Here is an 18,005-nt window from a genome sequence, read left to right as displayed (position 1 = left end):
TCCTTTCCTTAAATTTTCAAAATTTATTTATTTTTCTTAGAAATAGTTTTACTTACCACTCTAATCCAAAATGTATCATCATCACCATTTTTAATACTTAACACGTGTCCATATGCATAATCATAATTAACTTTTTACTTTGTATTTATAAAACCATGAAAATCAAGGAAAAACAAATATGAACATCTCATGTTGTTGTCAATCAGTTAATTTTCAATTATTTGTGTAGGGTTTCTATATCCAAAATTGTTATTAGTTAGTGTTTATATTGGGCTTTAGCCCTCCTCTCTACCCAAAAAAGAAACAAATATAAACTAAAAAGAGAATGAATTCAAAGGTGAGCCTAAAATAATCATATAATTATATAAGTGGTACATGAAAACGACTTCGCAAAATGCATCCCCTTGTCACACTTTATTTTCTTTTCCCATGCAATAATTCAATTGAAGTATGCTTTTACCAAAGTGTGTGTGCATGACTGATCTTCAATACTTGATTGAATGAGAAAGCCACCCACTTCACTCAACAATCACATAATAAACTTTCCCTAGTGGTCCTTCACTTAAAAAGGAGGCATGCCTTTGCACCTTGATTAACTTTTTTTAATTTTTGTTCTTTCCTCTTTTGTATTTTTGTTTTTGTTTTTGGCTAAATGGAAATTCATTCATTATCAACCAAGGCAACAATTTTGTACCAATAATGCATCTTGTCCACTAGATTTCATGCTAATAATGATTCTAAATCATATGGCACATTGTGCTTTTAATCACATTGTGGGTTCAGTTGCAAATTATGTTATTTACATTAACTTCAACGTGTAAGTTTTTTTATCATTTTATGATCCATTTTATATTCAACCATGTGAGTTTTTTATTTTTATTTTAATTTTGTATACAATATATATTGAAAGATGGAAAAATCAAACCTAAGACATCATATGCATAACTAAATACTCGTAACCGCAGAGCTACAGCCCCTTACCCATATGGATGTTTTATTGGTGGTGACCTTGTAAATTACACATTTTAAAAGTTAAATGTCAAACGTCGCCTCTGCTTTTGAGTACTAACTTTCGAGAGTTGAGCAATGATCAAATTCTTGTGCGTGGGGGGAAATGGAGGTGGAACACCACACCCCACAAGATAAAAAGGGTAATGTGCAGCTGTGGCCTCCGAAAGATATTTTGTTTATTTTTATAAATCTTTTAGAAATAAATGGATGAATCAGCAGAGCAGGCTTACAAGGAACTTTTAGTAATTGTCATAATAATAATTATTATTATTTCAATGAGAGAAATCCAATGATCAAAATATTTCTTTGACTCTCAAAAAATGTCGCTAAATCTCTATTTTTTAATTTTTGTGTGCGTAAAATTATATCTTAACTTGGTAAAAAAGTTAAGAATTTATGCTATGAAAAAGTTGAATAAAGTGGAATAAAATAAAGCAAGTTTAAGAGAAGAGTTAGGAATTTATCCCCATAAACTTCTTATCAACAAATTCTTTTTTTGTTCAGTAAGATTGAGTAATTAAAATTTATGGAGACTTTAATTTTCTGGTGTTTGGGTTTATGACTCAATGTCCTCCATTTCCATTTATAGAGTAACTATATATGATGTTATCCGCAAGTGACATCAGCTTTAGACATCCCCCACCCCACAATCCCAACCCTAAACTTTATGACCACCGCCAAAAGAAAAGCTTTCATGAAACGAGATAGCACTATTTTGTTATTCACAGTCAATAATGTTATAATACGCGTGATAACACTTTCACATGATATAACATTATTGGTTGAAGATAACAAACTATTATTATCCTGTTACAACTAAGTTTTTCTCCACCGCCAAACACCAAACTTCCAATTATTAGCTCACCCTAATATTGCATGTAAATTGTAATATAAAGATACATCAATTACTCAATGGGATCGACCTGCACGTCAAATGCCACATAAAGTGAAAGATGAAAAAATTGACCTATATTAAGCATCTTCCTACTTTCAAAGTTTCATTTTCTGCGACTACGGTACACATCACATATTGCTTTTGTCTTTATACCATTTTTCATGACATAAACATTTGTACGTAGGAGTGCATGCCACGTAAGGAATTTGAAGCTTAAAAAGCTAGTGGAGTCAAATACTCAAAATGCAACTTTTAATTCACTTTAGACTTGTAAACGTGGGGGTTTTCCCATGGATTCTAGATGTTCTTAGACTTTTCTCGAATCTATAATGATATGGTATTCCCTTGGCAAATATTGTGGGGATTCTCTTTGAGGTGGTGTTGTTTGGTCATGATAGATTTATTGTTGATTGGTATATTGGGGTTATGAAATGACTAAATGGTTCTCTCTATGTGATATTTAAGAGTAAGATTAGCGGCGTTTGTTCTTTCTTTTTGTCAACGTTGTTTGGTCAATAAAGTCTAGAAATTGTATGAATTTTTTGTGTTTTTTTCTCTCGTAATTCCAGAAACTTACTTGAGATTGTTGAGTGTTCTTAAATCTTAATCTCTTTGAAGAGTCATGATGGTTAGCAACCAGTTTTGCCCATGATATCATAGGACTATATTCGAGGAAACTATAGTTGTAGAAAGGGCTTAGAGAAAATTTATTTTTAAGAGTGATTCTCTCTAAATCGTTTTAGTCTTTCGGTTGCCTCATGTCACTAGGGATAGTAAAATTCTCTGTATTCTTTTTTCCTATTGATCTAATAAAATTCTATCACCTTTTGAATTTTTATTTATTTATTCATTTTAGACTTGAAAAGTTTGATTAAAAACCAAACTCTTATATAATCACACTTGCAAGTTCCCAAAACGGTGGCGTTTTCCCTATAAATTTAGCAATGAGGCTATTATTTAGTGGCCCAACTTGAAAACAAACAGAAGCTCAGACTCGGGCCCACTTCAACCCAAAAAAAGACAAGGGCCCACGGCGGCAAAACGCAAAACGTCGTCCGTCCACCATTGTTGGATTGGATCTCCCCAAATCCAAATCCAAATCCAATCGAATAAGAAAATTGTAAATTGTAAATTGCAAAAAAAGAGAAAAAAAAAGAAGAAAAGAAAAATACTTCTCCTCTCACTTCACTCCACCGGGCAAAGGCAGGCACGAACGAGCCCTTTCCTTCCTCCCTTTATTCTCATTCTCATTCCCTTCCCAAAACAAAAAAACAGAAAAAGAAAAAAAGAAAATTTTATATCAGAGCCAGTTGAGCCAGTGACTCACAGCCTCAGAGACAGAGACAGAGAGGACAGAGAGAGAAGATAGAGATGGTGGGGATAATACCCATGGCGTCCTCAATCAGACCCTCGCTATCTACGTTGAGGTTCGCTGGGGCTTCTCGCTTGGGCCTTTCTCTCGCTTCCTTCACTCCTCGGAGACTCGCTTGCTTTCACCTCGCTAGTGGTAAATAAAGCCTTTGCCTTGCTGCTACCCTTTTCTCTTAAACCCTAAATCTATTTGCTTTTTAGCTGAATTCATCGATTTTATGCTGAATTGAGATTTTGAGGCTGTTAATTTGGTTGTAATCATGCACAATTGATTCTTGTATCTCAGTAATAGTTTGAAATTTTCGTACTTAGTTAAGAATTCATGGTTGAATTTGTGGAAGCAATGTATAAGTTGAATTGAATTAGAACGGGGATTATGTTTGTGATTTACATCAGTTTACGGCATTGACAATGTGATTGTATTTATAGTATGTGATGGTTTTGTAATTTTAGACTTGCTTTATGACTTTGAGTTGTCTACCAGCTGTGCCACAGTCACAGTCTTTCGGTCTGAAAGCTTCTAAACTGTTGAGAGGAGATGGTAAAACCATAGGGGTGGCTGCTGGTGGGAATGCCGCGCAAGCAAGCACAACGGCTACCCCGGAAAATGTCCTAGAGTGGGTCAAACAGGACAAGCGGAGGCTGCTCCATGTTGTTTACCGCGTTGGGGATTTGGACAGAACCATAAAGTATGTTTGTTCACTGCAAATGGGAACATCCTGTTGTTCTGATATATTATGGTGTATTTGCATGATGATAATGAGAAAAAACGTAGAATTCAAGCATAGAAATTTGTTGTGCATGCAGATTCTACACAGAGTGCCTGGGAATGAAATTGTTGCGGAAACGTGACATACCAGAGGAAAGATACACCAATGCTTTTCTCGGATACGGGCCAGAGGATTCCCACTTTGTTATTGAACTCACTTACAGTAAGGCATCCAACTAGTTTTCATCAAATATTCCCAAAATCTAAAGCATTGGAACTTACTAAAGACCTGCTGTGAATTTCTTCCATAAGAACTTGTCATGCAAAGTAAATTCATACTACTGATGTTCATTTTGATTTAATGGAACTTCCAGATTATGGAGTTGACAAGTATGATATTGGAACTGCATTTGGTCATTTTGGTATTGCTGTTGACGATGTAAGTCACTGTTTTACTGTTATATTTTGTTTTTTAAGCATGCAGTACTCCTTTTATGACAATTTTGTTTTATCATGTGGTTACTAGTTTTGTAGACTGTTCTAGATTGTCTGTTCTTAATGGACACCTTCTATGATTTAACTTATATGTTCTTGTGGTTAGGTTGCCAAGACTGTGGAACTCATAAAAGCAAAGGGTGGCAAGGTAACACGAGAACCTGGTCCAGTCAAAGGTGGCAATACAGTAATCGCGTTTGTTGAAGATCCTGATGGTTATAAGTTTGAACTTTTGGAAAGAGGGCCTACCCCTGAGCCTTTATGTCAAGTTATGCTTCGTGTGGGTGATCTTGATCGTTCCATAACTTTTTACGAGAAGGTGAGAGTTGTTTTGGCACAATATGCTGTTTTCTTACCCTGTGCACTGCTAATATGTTTTGGAAGTCATTTACTTTTAGTTCTCAATCCTTATTCCCATTTCATGACCTAGGCTTTTGGCATGGAGCTTCTTCGCAAAAGAGATAATCCTGAGTACAAGGTAATTTTGCAATTTTTCTCCAGATCAATATATTGCCTTTTATTTTCTCTACACTGAAGTATTGTAAAAGAATTGTTGGAACCAGGATCCAGATTGGAATGCCTGGTTAATTGTTTTGCTATTTCATCCAAATATAGATTTAAATATGATGAGATATCAACATGAGATTCTAGATTGAGGCACGATGAGAGAAGAATATAATCTTTTCTAACATATAGTTTTAGAGATTTGAGCTTTTGATAATGTCACCATGGTCGCTACATGTAGGAATAGCTGGTTTAGTGTCTACCTTAATGACATAACCTTGTGCTCATTACTTCTAGTATACAATAGTAGCACAAAAATCCTATACCTTTTGTCTTCTAGTACACTATACCTCAATGACAAAATCTTGTGCTTGCTGTACTTCTAGTATACTATAGCAATGCTGGGTTACGGCCCTGAAGACAAAAATGCTGTTCTGGAGTTGACATACAATTATGGGGTCACCGAATACGACAAAGGAAATGCTTATGCTCAGGTAAAACCAGGATTTCCCCCTTCCTCTTCTTTTGACTGTGTTCCCTTGATATGTTGGAAAAAATTTTGCCTACGCTAGTGTGCATGATTTCTTTCAGTTTTGCATGTTGTTGTGAAAATAATATTTTGTGTTAATCTCTGCATGAAAAATGATCTCTGTTCTTGTGCGACCTTTTTTTCTTGACTAATTTTGTAGAGTTGTTTCTTTTTTCTCAACAGATAGCTGTAGGCACAGATGACGTCTATAAAACTGCTGAAGCAATTAAACTCTGCGGGGGCAAGATTACCCGGGAACCTGGGCCCTTACCTGGTATCAACACAAAGATCACTGCTTGCTTGGACCCTGACGGTTGGAAGTCGGTATGGTTCATGCCTTCATGCTAATTGTGTTGAATGATCTGATTGACCTTTTATATAGCTCTCAAGATGCATTAAATATTATCCATAAATATCCATCTGTGTAGGGTACTTGAAGTGCATATAAAGTAAAATTTTTAAAAAAATGCTGCAAGGCTTATGGGATTTATGTGGAGAACCTGTTTGCTACTTGCATGATGTTTAAATGGACCGAAGTTTAGTTATGGCATGCCAAAATTGTTTGCTGGGTTGTTACCCCCCCTCCCTCGTGATTTACAAGGTCTCATACATCCTTTTTTCATTTTGCAGGTTTTTGTGGACAATGTTGATTTCCTCAAGGAATTGGAGTGAGTTATAAGAGGTGCGTACGATACCCAAGCTTGTGATATTGAAAGTGAAATTTCGGGCCAAGATAATCGATTCTAAGAAGCTGTTCTCTTGAAAGAATGTATTACATCCCATTTTGTAGATAAAATTATAATTAGCTTCGAATAACCATTGTAACAAGTATTTAATATTTATCACACGTTTAGCTTTGCAGTGATTATCAAAAGAAAAAGGAAGACAATAGAACGATGATTAGCTTTGAATATTTGTTCTTAATTAGTTTGATTTTATATATTGAATTATTGTATGGGTCATTCATCTGTTTCTTTGGGAAGATATCCTCTCAAAACATCTTGCTGTAGCCATATGCAATGTTAGTTTTACTGGAAGATTTCTCAGATCGGTGAGTGAGAGAACCTTTCCGTAAAAAAATTTAAAAATATATAAATCATAGTACAATACAAAGGGAAGATGATATTGTGAACTTGAGTTAGACCACTTAGTCAAGACAGTATACGTGTCCCATTGTAAATTTTAAAAAAAAGAAAAAGGGAAAGATGATGTTTGATGGGGACTTTACCATATATTTGATATACGTCAATTAAACTTTAGAAATAGTATTTGATTAAAAATGAAAATTGCTCAGAATGGTAATCATCGAATATTTTAAACGTATAGCCGAGCGGCTATACTTTTAAAATTTTCGTATAGCCGACCGGCTATATTCTTTAAATATTGATATATTTGAACAGTACAGCCGCGCGGCTATACGTTTAAAATATTCGAATAAAATAGTATAGTCCGGCTATACTCTTTAATATTAATATATTTGAAAGGTACAGCCGTGCGGCGATACGTTTAAAATATGCAAACATATTGAAATAGTATAGCCATTTGGCTATACTGTAGTAATATATTTAAAAGTACAGCCGCTCGGCTATACGTTGACTAGTAGTATATGTTAAAAGTACAGCCGTGCGGCGATACGCTTTAAATATTAATATATCTTATAGCAATTGAACCCAAACATTTTAAAGCTGTTCATATTAAAACCCTAAACCATCGTAGAAAAGTAACTCAGCTCAGCTGTTCATTCCCTCTTTCTCGTTCAACCAAACCAAAGCTCTGAACTTTTGCAGAGCTTCTTCTAATAAATGCCAGAAGATTCCGCCATGTGCAGCAAACAGAAAGAGAAGAAGGGCGGAGAGGAACGCGAACAACAACATGTACAGAACAAAAGTAAGAAGCGCAAGGAGATTTGCCCTTACGGAAACTACAAACACTACTACGGCTATCGAGTAATTAATCCCCTACCCGCCACTTTTTTCCTTTTTGAATATTCTTATTGCTCTACTTGGTTTTCTAGAAAGCTTTGGCTAGTCAATAACTAAAAATGCGACCTTTTTTGTGTTCTTTTTCTTTCAAGTAGCTATGTGGGGTTAGTGTTTGATTGAATTTACGGGCACCCAAGTAGGTGCTTTTGTAAGTTTGATTGAAACAGGGCATTTAATTTGAAGTTACTGGGGCTGTGTTCTGGATTTTAAATGCGTGCATGTTTTAAGCTTCTGGGTCGTTGGATTGAGTTTATGCTCTCTCTCTCTCTACAACAATGTGAAATCTGATTGCCTTCATATGATATTTTAGATTGGTCAAGAACTGGAGGAGGATCCTAGATTGAAGGTTTTCAAGAAGGAATGGTTCCAAGGCAAGGATTGTCTCGACATTGGCTGCAATTCTGGAATTATGACCATTCAAATTGGTACTTACTTCTCAGTTAAAATCATATTTGAAATTTTATTTTACAAGTTTTCTGATTATGCTTTATTGTCTCTTCTTCTTTTCCTAAACAAATGAAAGTAATCAATGCTTATATAATTCCATAGTCCCAGTCAGGGTACATGTAGTGAATTTCTTGGTTTTGTCTAGTTAGGCCTTTTTGTAGTTGTCGTTGAGATACTTTATTTATGTATGTGGTTCTCACAGTGGTATTAACATGTTTATGTACTTATACAGCCAAAAAATTCTGCTGCCAGAGCATTCTTGGAGTTGACATCGACGCCAGTAAGATTCTAATAATGATCTTATATATGTTTGTGAAATTACACAGAAGTCGAAATATAAAGCTTTCTTCTTTCTGTTAAATATAGTTCGAATTGTTGATATAATGTATAATGTTTTCTAAGCTCTTGTTGGCATGAGATTTAGGATGTAGAATTATGATATTATCTCTCATGCACAGTATCGCATGCCAACACACACACACACACGCATGAACATCCACATATATGTATATGCATGCTATTCATTTTAGATATCTCTACAAGTTATTCTTATCTTACTAGTGCAATATTCCCTAGGTACTAAATTTATGTTGGACTATGCAGTAACATGTCATGTGGGTGCCTGACACCTTGAAATTGAACTTGAACTTGAAAGATATGGTTCAGATGATGTTTCTTTATATGTGATATCTGGCATTATGGCATAGTTTGAGCTTATAATTTATAAAGACCACAACAGATGCCCATTTGAAAAGAATGAAAACTTCATTGGGTTGGGATGCAGTTTGGCATCCTTCGCTCTGTGTGTGTGATCAGACTCAGCTTTTACACTAATATTTATCTAATTAGCCCAAATCGTAGTCAATTTGGCTACTTAAGTTCAGGCTAATTGGGTTAATATGAACTCTATTAGTAGTATTGATTTTAGTTCTCCAATCTGTAAACGGGTAGAATGTTGATGTCGTGACCGTTTTAGGCATCAGGGGTTTCTTTTTGTGTTTTTTTGTAGTCATAGATAATGTAGGTTTCATTATCTTCCAGATCGAATTCAGGATGCATACTGGCACATCAGGAAATTTTTGAAAATGGAGGATGCTAGAAAGGTGCCTGGAAAGGCTTCTAAGTTGGAGGGTGCAAATGGTTCAGAGCACAGTATCAAAGGTTCATCAAAGGAAGAGATGAAGGAGATCCCAAGGAATTGTTGTGCTGAGAAGAAAAATCTGCTTGACATAGTATCTTTCCAAAGAGAAGATTTTGTTAATACTCGTGATCCACCAAAGAAGCATTATGATACCATTATTTGGTAAGCTCATCCTTGTTCTTGGTTAATTTAATATAATATGTTTGTTTCAGTCCTATTAGGAAAAGCATGTGGAAACTTGCTATGATGTGTGCAGGCTTTCAACTATATATATAAGATTAAAAGTTGACTTATATTCCTTAAATTTGACTGTAACCTTTCTCATGAATTTTTTTTACTAGAACTTTTCAGTAACTGAACGAGATTACCAAACGAGAACAACATAAAGTATAGATTGCTAATCAGATCACTGTCAGAGACAAACAACTCCAAATTATCTAAGTCATCGGAATATCATTGAGTTTTGAAATTTCAGATTTTTTTTCCTTTTCTTAAGTCTAAGAAGCTGTAACCAGGTGTGTCTATCCATAACCACCGAATAGTAAGACGCTAAGAACAAGAATCTATTGTGAGACAATTGGTCGAATCCCCACTGGCGTACAAATATTTAGGAAAAGCCATTATCGTTACCCTGGTTTTTTTAAAGTCTGCCTGTAATAATTGAACTCTAGTGAAAGTGACTTGCTTTCCCCTATCTTATAGATCGAAGTTGTAGTGGGTTTCTATTAATATATTTTGGGAGAAAAATTGCGCCATGATGCTTGCCTTTTCATATGCAATTTACAAGCTCTCATTTGCTAGTTCAACTTTACTTAGCCTTACTTTGTTGCTTGCTTGTAATTTTTATTTCTCTCCTGAAATACAGTTTGAGTGTAACAAAATGGATTCATTTGAATTGGGGTGATGATGGATTGATTACATTATTTACAAAGGTTTGGAGGCTACTTCATCCGGTAATTATTGTAACTGTTGCTCTACCATTCATTTCCATTCCGTTCTTCTTTTCTTGTCTGCTATCAACTAACCATGGAATTTTAGTTCAAGATAATCTTCATTTATAGCATTCCCTTGTTACAAGATGGTCTTGGGCAAAAAGTTTGAGGAATTCTTCTTCTTGTGAGCAGGGTGGAATTTTTGTGTTGGAACCTCAACCTTGGAAGTCATATGAAAATAATTACAAAGTTTCTGAGGTAACCTTTTTCTTTGCAGCTCTGAGTTCACAGCTATTTAATCACTACTAAATCAGTTAACAAGTCAGAAAGTTTTTCGATTAAGTACTTTATGACTTGAAATTTCATTGCTTTACTAAAATTAGGCCTAAAGAATATTTTGTCCCATTGTGCAGACAACCAGAACCAATTATAAAAATCTTAAGTTCCATCCGGAATATTTTCAAGACTTACTTCTGGACAAGGTATGTTACAATCTTCCTATAGTTCAAATTCAGGATGAAGTGGCAATAATTTTTTTTGGGCATTTTCCCTATATTTGGTTGAGATCCTGGTATACCTGACATTTAACATATGATTACAGATTGGATTCAAAACAGTGGAGAATGTCACTTCCAGCGTGTCGGGCAGCAAAACTGGATTCAATAGACCAATTTTAGTGTTCCGCAAATGACAGCCTAGTAATGCAATACGAGGAGCAGGGTTGAGTGTTGATCCGAAAAGGAGGCTTAACTCGGACAATGTTGGCTGCATAGGTGCACTTTTGGTGGGAACCTTGACAATGTAGCCACAGATATGCGTCTCTTAGATTGGAAAGAATCAATGGGAACCTTGACACCATGTGTCAATTTTGTCAAGTGTTATAAGAATCATACAGGCAAAGGAATGGAATACGTCCTGTCCCAATCTTGTAGTTGCATCTAATACTGTACATATATATATTATGATGCAATTCAATAGTGGTTACTAAATTTTTGAAGGGTAAGTTAATTTCCCTACTCTACATACAATTCTGCATTGATCTCCGCCTTCCAACCGGCAACCAATATGATTAAGGAAAACAAGGTTTTTACTGCTTAATACTGAAGTTTAAGATGTAATGTTTGTATCATTTAAATACAGAAGAAAAGGTATCCCTATGCATGAACTGTAAAGAAAACGTAACCCATATTAGGTGAATAAATGCTATGGTAGTGGGTATTTGCTCGTATTTATTTCCCATTTATCATAATTATTCCATTAACCGTTTCTTTTCATCGCCTACTAGTTTAGTCACAGTCTTTCTTTGACCTCGTGTTGTAACGTTTTGAGATAATACTGTGGCTTGCTTTCTAAGAAAGTACCAAAATGACTTGATGATTTGTTTATAAAAACCAATCTCTTCTTTTATCCGTCCCCATGCTTCACTTTGGAAGAACATATGGCTGTTCACAGGGCTGAAAGAAGCTCTCATGCAGTCATTGACTGTAGACCCTGACATCATGTCTGATGCCGAAGACGAAGACGATGCGCTGGAGGAAGAGGAAGAGCAGTGTGCTGATGATTTATTCAATGATGAAGGGGTGAGAAAGAAGCTTGAGCTACTGGCTCAGATGGTTGGAGTTGACAGTTCAGAATCAGAAGCTGGGGTTCTGCTTGCAGCAGTTGTAAGGGTTATCAAGGATTTGAAAGAGTCATTATTCTTCAGTCTTGAGTGCACTGAAACTGATCATAGTTGTGATCATTTCTTTTAGATTCTAGAATTTAGTTGCTCTCTTGTGGATTAAATTAACCACATCTTTTTTCAAGATTTCTCAACTTTTACTCTTCTCTGTTTGTCTTATTGTGGTTGCTGGCTAAATAGACAATGTCGTTTTCACCCCCCAACTACTGAAACAGCTTCTCCATCAGCAAAGAGCTGGAGCATCCACAACCGACCCGAAATCATCCTCCAGACCCGTTCTATTCTAGTGACAACCTCACAGTTGCGTTCAAGGCGGTCTCCGACTTGCAATCAACATTCAAGAAATTGATGCCCTACACAAGCTGCCCCAACGTCGTCGTTTTGTGATAATACTTTCGGCATGAGTATGAGTGCTTTTTCACAACTGACTTCGGCATAACTACTAGCAAAATAATAATAAAATATTAAGAGTTTGATAACGAATTTTTTTTTTTCCTTTTCTTTCCTTGTTGATATTGAAAGGAAAAAAAAAGGTTTGATTATACAGCTAGCAATAAGAGAGGCGAAACAAAACAATCTGGGACAACACTAATACATTACCAGAAGACCCATCACAAACGACTGAACTACATTGCATTGCATATGTCGAATGTTCCTCAATTTAAAAGCTGTAGGAGATATCTATATATATATATGATGGATGAGATGAGATATTTAAGCAACTGCACGGGCATGGCACCACCATCAGCATATATGTAATCTCCTTGATCAATGGATTCTCCTGGCAGATAACAAATAACAATTAGACGGCGTTGGTATAGATGGCATGGATCAAAGATGTTTACTAAAACCAAAATCTTGGGTATGCTGGACAGTCAAAGAACATCTATAAGTTAGTAATGTCCCCAGGGTTTCGGCTCCTGGATGGCCACGAGTCCACGACAGTACCTCAAAGTTCAGGAGCGAGAACACTGGCCTTGATCCCCTTGAGCGCATGCTACATGGAATGTAGTAACAGTAAGCTACCAGAGCCACTCCTGAGTGATTTCCAAGGGAAATGAGTTCATGAGATTTCCTTTGGCCAAGAAAGAACCAATAATGCAAGTATATACATATTTTCTAATGACATCAATTAAATAAGGACTTGTTCCTCAGATGTTAGATCAAATATGTTCAATTAAAATGCATAGTGGGTGAAATGAACAATTAAGATAGAAACCTTTATGAGAGAGAGAGAGAGAGAGAGAGAGAGAGAGATGCATACCAGATTATAGACATCTGGGAGAGGAATAGGTATTGGAGTAATTTGGTAAAGTAGCCTTCATAACTGCCAATAGCACCTCAGTATATCATAAGTGCCTCCCACCTGTTTTCCTGTGTTTTTCAACTTCTCAGATAAGTTTTTAAAAGGCAGCTGAAAACATGTGAAAGTGTCAGAAACAAATTTTCAGTTCCTTTATCTTAGTTTTCAACAGTTTATAATAAGTTCAAAACTAAAGATAGAAGCTTTTCCAAACATGACCTCTGACCACTTGTCCATTCTGACTTTTTGACACAACAGAAAAACAGTTTTCTCAAAGCCAATCAGGCCATGATGCTTCTTCATTCAAAATATATATATTTAATGTCACAACAGCCACTTTTAGGAATATTAAAATAGAGAAACACTGTCAACAACAATCAAACTGCTGCGAGACAACTTATTATCTAATAACAAGAACGGGGAAAAAAATAGTATACACATCATTCATGTTACAAGAAAAACTTAAATACAAGATTGCTGGGACACTTATGAGATCTATGTACAGCACAGAATCCAAGCTTTGGGTATTCTGTATTTCGTAACCAACACATTTTCAGTCACATTAAGGAAAAAAAACATAACAAGCTTGCACCAACGAAGGAACTAACTCAATGTCTCCAAAGACGCGTCACCAAGATCTTCATGAATAGATTGCAAATTTGACCATTAAATCACCATACATCTGCAGAGCTTCAAAGATGTGCTAGAATCTTCTGGAGCAAATCTGTTGTTAAAACACAGTGGACCGCACCCAGTCAACAATGATGCTAATATGTCAGGCGAATAGTATTTGCTGCAATTAAGAAAGCAGCCACCCAAATAATGACTCAAGTATGGATCCAATGAATTACCATATAGGTCACTTGGCTGAAGAGATGCGCTGCAGTGACTGAATCCAACTACTTGAAGGACCTACTTTACTGCCATGTCCATGACCAGTGTTTGCAGCTTCAGTGGGCAAAATAGGTTTTGTGGAATTCCTTCTTGAGGTGCCGGAAAATGAAGTAGATGGCAGGTATGCTTCATTTGCAATCTATAAAAGGAATTTTTATCCAAGGGTAATGAAAATCTAAAAAGAGTCCAAGGAAGGAATATTAATTATTCACTTGTTCACAGTAATATGACTTACATTCTTTTCAAGGGGATTATCATAATTCAAATTCCTGCCTGTTGATGGTTTAAATTGCATCCGAACACCAGGACCAGTGGCATTGTTTGATCTAATTCGATCTGTGACCTCAGCTGGATAAGAAGCACTAGCACCTCCTGCCACTTATAATTACAAAGAAAAATGTGATTTCTGTAAATCAACTGATATTTGTTAATACATCAACTCCCTATCTCTCATAAAGTGTAACTAGACCTACATGACAACAAATAAAGTTGAACGCTAATAATAAAATGTGACAAAAATAGGGCCCGCTGTCAAACTCAAATCAGAGAAGTTAGTTATATGAGATATGCAAAAATCCATCAGCAATATCTAACCTTGATGATTATCTACACGCACTGGCATCGCATGACTGTTGCTTCGTCCAGGAACTGGCTGTAACATGTGGATTTTCAAATTAGAAGTGCAGCGGTAGCCCAATCCTGAAATACTTTACAACTAAAAATATTTAAAAAGACCGAACAGCAATGAAACTTACGGATAACTGAGACTGAGTTCTATTGTTTTGTGACTGCTGGTACTTTATAATGGTCCAATCAAATATGTAATCAAATTCATATCCTGCCATTTGGGGAAAAAAACATCCACAGAATATAAAATTCATATCAAAATATAGCTCTAAAATGTTCAGTTAAGCATATGAAATACATACAATTCATATGGCATTCTTTTTCATATTGGACTTTCAGTTAAACGGGAGATCATACAACATATGAAATCATACTGACTTAAAGCTAAGAGGGGCTATGCAATGTAAAAAACTTTAAAATAGATGGAAAAATACATTGAGTTTGAACAGCACTACCTTCACGAGTAAACAAATCACGGAATAGTCGCTTTAAGAATCCATAATCAGGCCGCTGATCAAATGTCTGTGAGTGGCAGTAATGGAAATATGACGCAAACTCCACCGGATGAGATTTGCATAGAACCTATGGAAAACAGCAGTCAGACCAGCTGACACCATATAGAACTTTCAAAGTGCACATGAGTAGTTGGCACACACCTCAATGGGGGTTGATAACTTCTTCTCACAAATTTTGTCATACTTTTGCTTTTTTGTGGCAGCTTTTAAACCCTGCCACGGAAGGCTATAAACAGAAAAGTAATCATTAGGGGAAAAAACAGAAGATGGCATGAATCATTTATTATCAAAAAGGGTTGGAAACAGATTATGTACCTTCCTCTGAGAAAATACAGAAGAACATATCCAAGAGACTCCAAATCATCACGCCGGCTTTGCTCTAAGAACAAGACACCAATAAGGTTAATGAGTATTTATTCCACCGAACTAATAAGGTTTAACATCATGCAGCTTACCAATTCCAAGATGAGTATTGCAGCTTGCATAACGTGCAGTTCCTGTTAAGTTTTTATTCTCCCTGTATGCGGTAAGGGTTAACAGGAAGAATATAAATCAATACAAAATTAAAAGGTTGAATTTCAATATCTCAATTGTTCCTTAAGCTTTTCAGCAGAGAGGGGGAAAATGAGATTGCCATGAACTGGAAATACCTGTAAGGGATGTGACGATTGGTTGTGGAGTCTCGATATCTTTTTGCAAGACCAAAATCAATTATGTAAACCTGACAAGACAAATGCAAGAAGGAGACTGATGACGACGTAAAACCAAGAAATTAAAGTTGAAATACGTTCTTAAAGGAAAAAGGGAAAGAAGATGCAGCACCTGATTTGCTTTTCGACTAAGACCCATGAGGAAGTTATCAGGTTTTATGTCTCTATGCAGAAAACCCTTCGAGTGCACAAACTCTATCCTCGTAATCTTGAATAACAAGATCAAACGAAATAAATAATTAGTCAATTGACACGATAGTACACATAAAAAGTGCAACATCCAATGACATGAAGATGATAAACTATAAGAATGAAAATCATTTGCCCTTCAAAAAAAGAAAGTTGAAATGTTCTGAAAATGAAAAGGTAGAAAAACAAACTAACTATATGCGCATGCATGAGCTCCACTCCGTAAGCTCCATAATGGTTACCATTTGATCGGCCAACATTAAGACAGTCTTGAGTGAAAACTTTCTCCCACAATACACAAACAAATCCTCAAGACTTGGTCCCAGCAAATCGAGAACTAGCACATTGTCCTCTCCGTCTATGCCGGACCATTTTATGTTCGGAATTCCACCTAGTTAAATTAATACAACACGATTAACCCAATAATGACATAAAATTATACATAATTCAAATATATATGAATGAAGCACATACTTCCTCCTTGAAGGATATTGTATAACTTGGCTTCGTATAGCAGTTGGGGATGCTTTGTTTTACTGTTCTCCTGCACTCACCACAAATTAAAATCAGACTAATTAGTTCATTTCACTAGTAATTAAACTAAAAATATGCTTCTTTGGTAAGTAGGAGTTCACGAAGCTTGAAGAGAATCCGAAAGAAAACTTCAAATTTCTAACAATGGATTTGCATATGCATATTTAAACAGTAATATATACTTAATAAAACTGAAAAATTCAAAAATAAGAAAGAAAAAACAGAGAGAGAGATAAGTAGGAGCTTACAATCTTAACGGCGACGATCTCGAACGTCTCGGTGTGAGTAGCTGCAAAATGAATTTAACAATTACAGAGATCAGTCGCTGTTTGTATGATCAACGGTTCCGATTAAACCACAAACTCACCTAGGAAGATTTCACCGAACGATCCGCTGCCGATCTTGCGGCCGAGCTTGTACTTGCCGCCGACGATCCGCTCCATGCCCGAATTCCACGGATCGGGTCTCTCAAATCATAGAACCGGAGCTATAGGTTCCAATTTTCGATCCGAATCCGAAATCCGAGAAATTGAGAAAGAAAAAAAATATTTTCGAAAATGCTTTTTTCCAAGTTGGAACTAAAAAACTGAAGCCACACAGAGGAGTAGGCTGGGCAACAAGAGACAGATAGGACGGTCGTGGGGCGATAAAGAGAGAAACTGGAGGGGTACTTTTGTAACTTTAAAATGGTGGAGACCATTGACTAGTTGACCAAGGAGGGATTTGTGTCGTAATGGATAAAGAGATACGGGGATTGTCGTTTTGTATGAGGATATTATTGTCAATTCGTTGTTTTACCGCCAAATGAATTACGGTAGAAAAGGCGGGTAGATCGGTTAGGTCAGGAACGTGATTCGCGCGCAGGTTTTTTCCCTGTACGGTGATTATAGACTGTTTTATTTTGTTTTCCAAACATTTGCTTATATTGATTTTCCATGATTGAGGTGTACGGTGTACAGTGGCTTGCAGCAGGGATTCACCGGACAACTGGAAATGGTCGCTTGCAGGTGATTGATACTTTCGCGCCGTCGCCGTCTTGTTTTATTGACATCTAAATTTGGTCACGTCGAAATCGGCGACACAATCAGCAATAATAGGTGTAGTGGTTTACAGTGCTACCCTTGATAAGAGGCTATATTACGCTTAGGGGCTTTGAAGTGGACTGACTGCCACGAAAGAAGAGAAAATAAAAGCCTTGACAGATATTTCATATATTTCGACCACAAAAGAAGACTGATAATATATATATTTTTTAATGAAAAGAATTATTAATCTTTTTTGTTTAATACTTGTAATTAGAAAATGATGACTGGTTGGGTGGGGATTTTTCCATCCAAATAGGCTCTTTAAAAGTTTTTGTATAAGCAGTTGTAATGGCTAACTATGGTTTTTGTATTTGTATGGTTTTTCTTTATTTTTTTTATGGGAACCAAATTATCTTTTAGTATAAGCGATAGGAGATGAAGTTTTACAAACTTATTCATCGGGTGTCCGGGGAATGTGGCGGGATGTGTCCTCAATTGCAAAAGGAATAAT

General features: G+C 36.1%; 3 protein-coding genes and 1 long non-coding RNA gene across 5 annotated transcripts; 2 read left to right on the top strand and 2 right to left on the bottom strand.

The window, feature by feature from the left end:
• Window positions 1–3,042: 3,042 nt before the first annotated feature.
• Window positions 3,043–6,476, top strand: LOC103340876 (putative lactoylglutathione lyase, chloroplastic). Its single transcript, XM_008244336.3, has 9 exons — window positions 3,043–3,413; window positions 3,762–3,966; window positions 4,085–4,209; window positions 4,361–4,425; window positions 4,588–4,800; window positions 4,912–4,959; window positions 5,372–5,479; window positions 5,698–5,838; window positions 6,145–6,476. The coding sequence occupies exons 1-9, from the start codon at window positions 3,278–3,280 to the stop codon at window positions 6,184–6,186; spliced, it is 1,083 nt and encodes a 360-aa protein (XP_008242558.1). The 5' UTR covers window positions 3,043–3,277; the 3' UTR covers window positions 6,187–6,476.
• A 719-nt stretch (window positions 6,477–7,195) lies between these two features.
• LOC103340877 (S-adenosyl-L-methionine-dependent methyltransferases superfamily protein) lies at window positions 7,196–11,019 on the top strand. The gene is made up of 8 exons (XM_008244337.2): window positions 7,196–7,460; window positions 7,807–7,921; window positions 8,176–8,223; window positions 8,985–9,246; window positions 9,950–10,037; window positions 10,209–10,274; window positions 10,430–10,498; window positions 10,618–11,019. The coding sequence occupies exons 1-8, from the start codon at window positions 7,317–7,319 to the stop codon at window positions 10,705–10,707; spliced, it is 882 nt and encodes a 293-aa protein (XP_008242559.1). The 5' UTR covers window positions 7,196–7,316; the 3' UTR covers window positions 10,708–11,019.
• Window positions 11,020–12,258: 1,239 nt separating this feature from the next.
• On the bottom strand, window positions 12,259–13,104 carry LOC148914524 (uncharacterized). The gene is made up of 3 exons (XR_016122456.1): window positions 12,962–13,104; window positions 12,646–12,734; window positions 12,259–12,478 (listed from the first exon to the last, which is right to left on the bottom strand). It is a non-coding gene; the product is annotated as an uncharacterized LOC148914524 (long non-coding RNA).
• A 279-nt stretch (window positions 13,105–13,383) lies between these two features.
• On the bottom strand, window positions 13,384–17,168 carry LOC103340878 (casein kinase 1-like protein 3). 2 transcript variants are annotated; one of them, XM_008244338.3, is made up of 15 exons: window positions 16,837–17,168; window positions 16,718–16,758; window positions 16,410–16,479; window positions 16,178–16,326; window positions 15,859–15,954; window positions 15,687–15,757; window positions 15,492–15,553; window positions 15,352–15,415; window positions 15,178–15,262; window positions 14,977–15,103; window positions 14,650–14,732; window positions 14,489–14,546; window positions 14,130–14,272; window positions 13,852–14,033; window positions 13,384–13,724 (listed from the first exon to the last, which is right to left on the bottom strand). In XM_008244338.3, exons 1-14 carry the CDS (start codon window positions 16,910–16,912, stop codon window positions 13,860–13,862), a joined length of 1,299 nt encoding a protein of 432 aa, XP_008242560.1. In that variant the 5' UTR covers window positions 16,913–17,168; the 3' UTR covers window positions 13,384–13,724; window positions 13,852–13,859. The 2 variants fall into 2 exon arrangements, with proteins under 2 accessions (XP_008242560.1, XP_008242561.1); XM_008244339.2 differs by having other exon boundaries at window positions 14,130–14,266.
• Window positions 17,169–18,005: the final 837 nt, after the last annotated feature.

This window comes from Prunus mume, linkage group LG8 (assembly GCF_029339155.1).
Source record: "Prunus mume cultivar Tortuosa linkage group LG8, ASM2933915v1, whole genome shotgun sequence".
In the NCBI taxonomy this organism is placed as follows: Eukaryota; Viridiplantae; Streptophyta; class Magnoliopsida; order Rosales; family Rosaceae; genus Prunus; species Prunus mume.
This window is presented reverse-complemented; position numbering and strand designations above follow the sequence as displayed.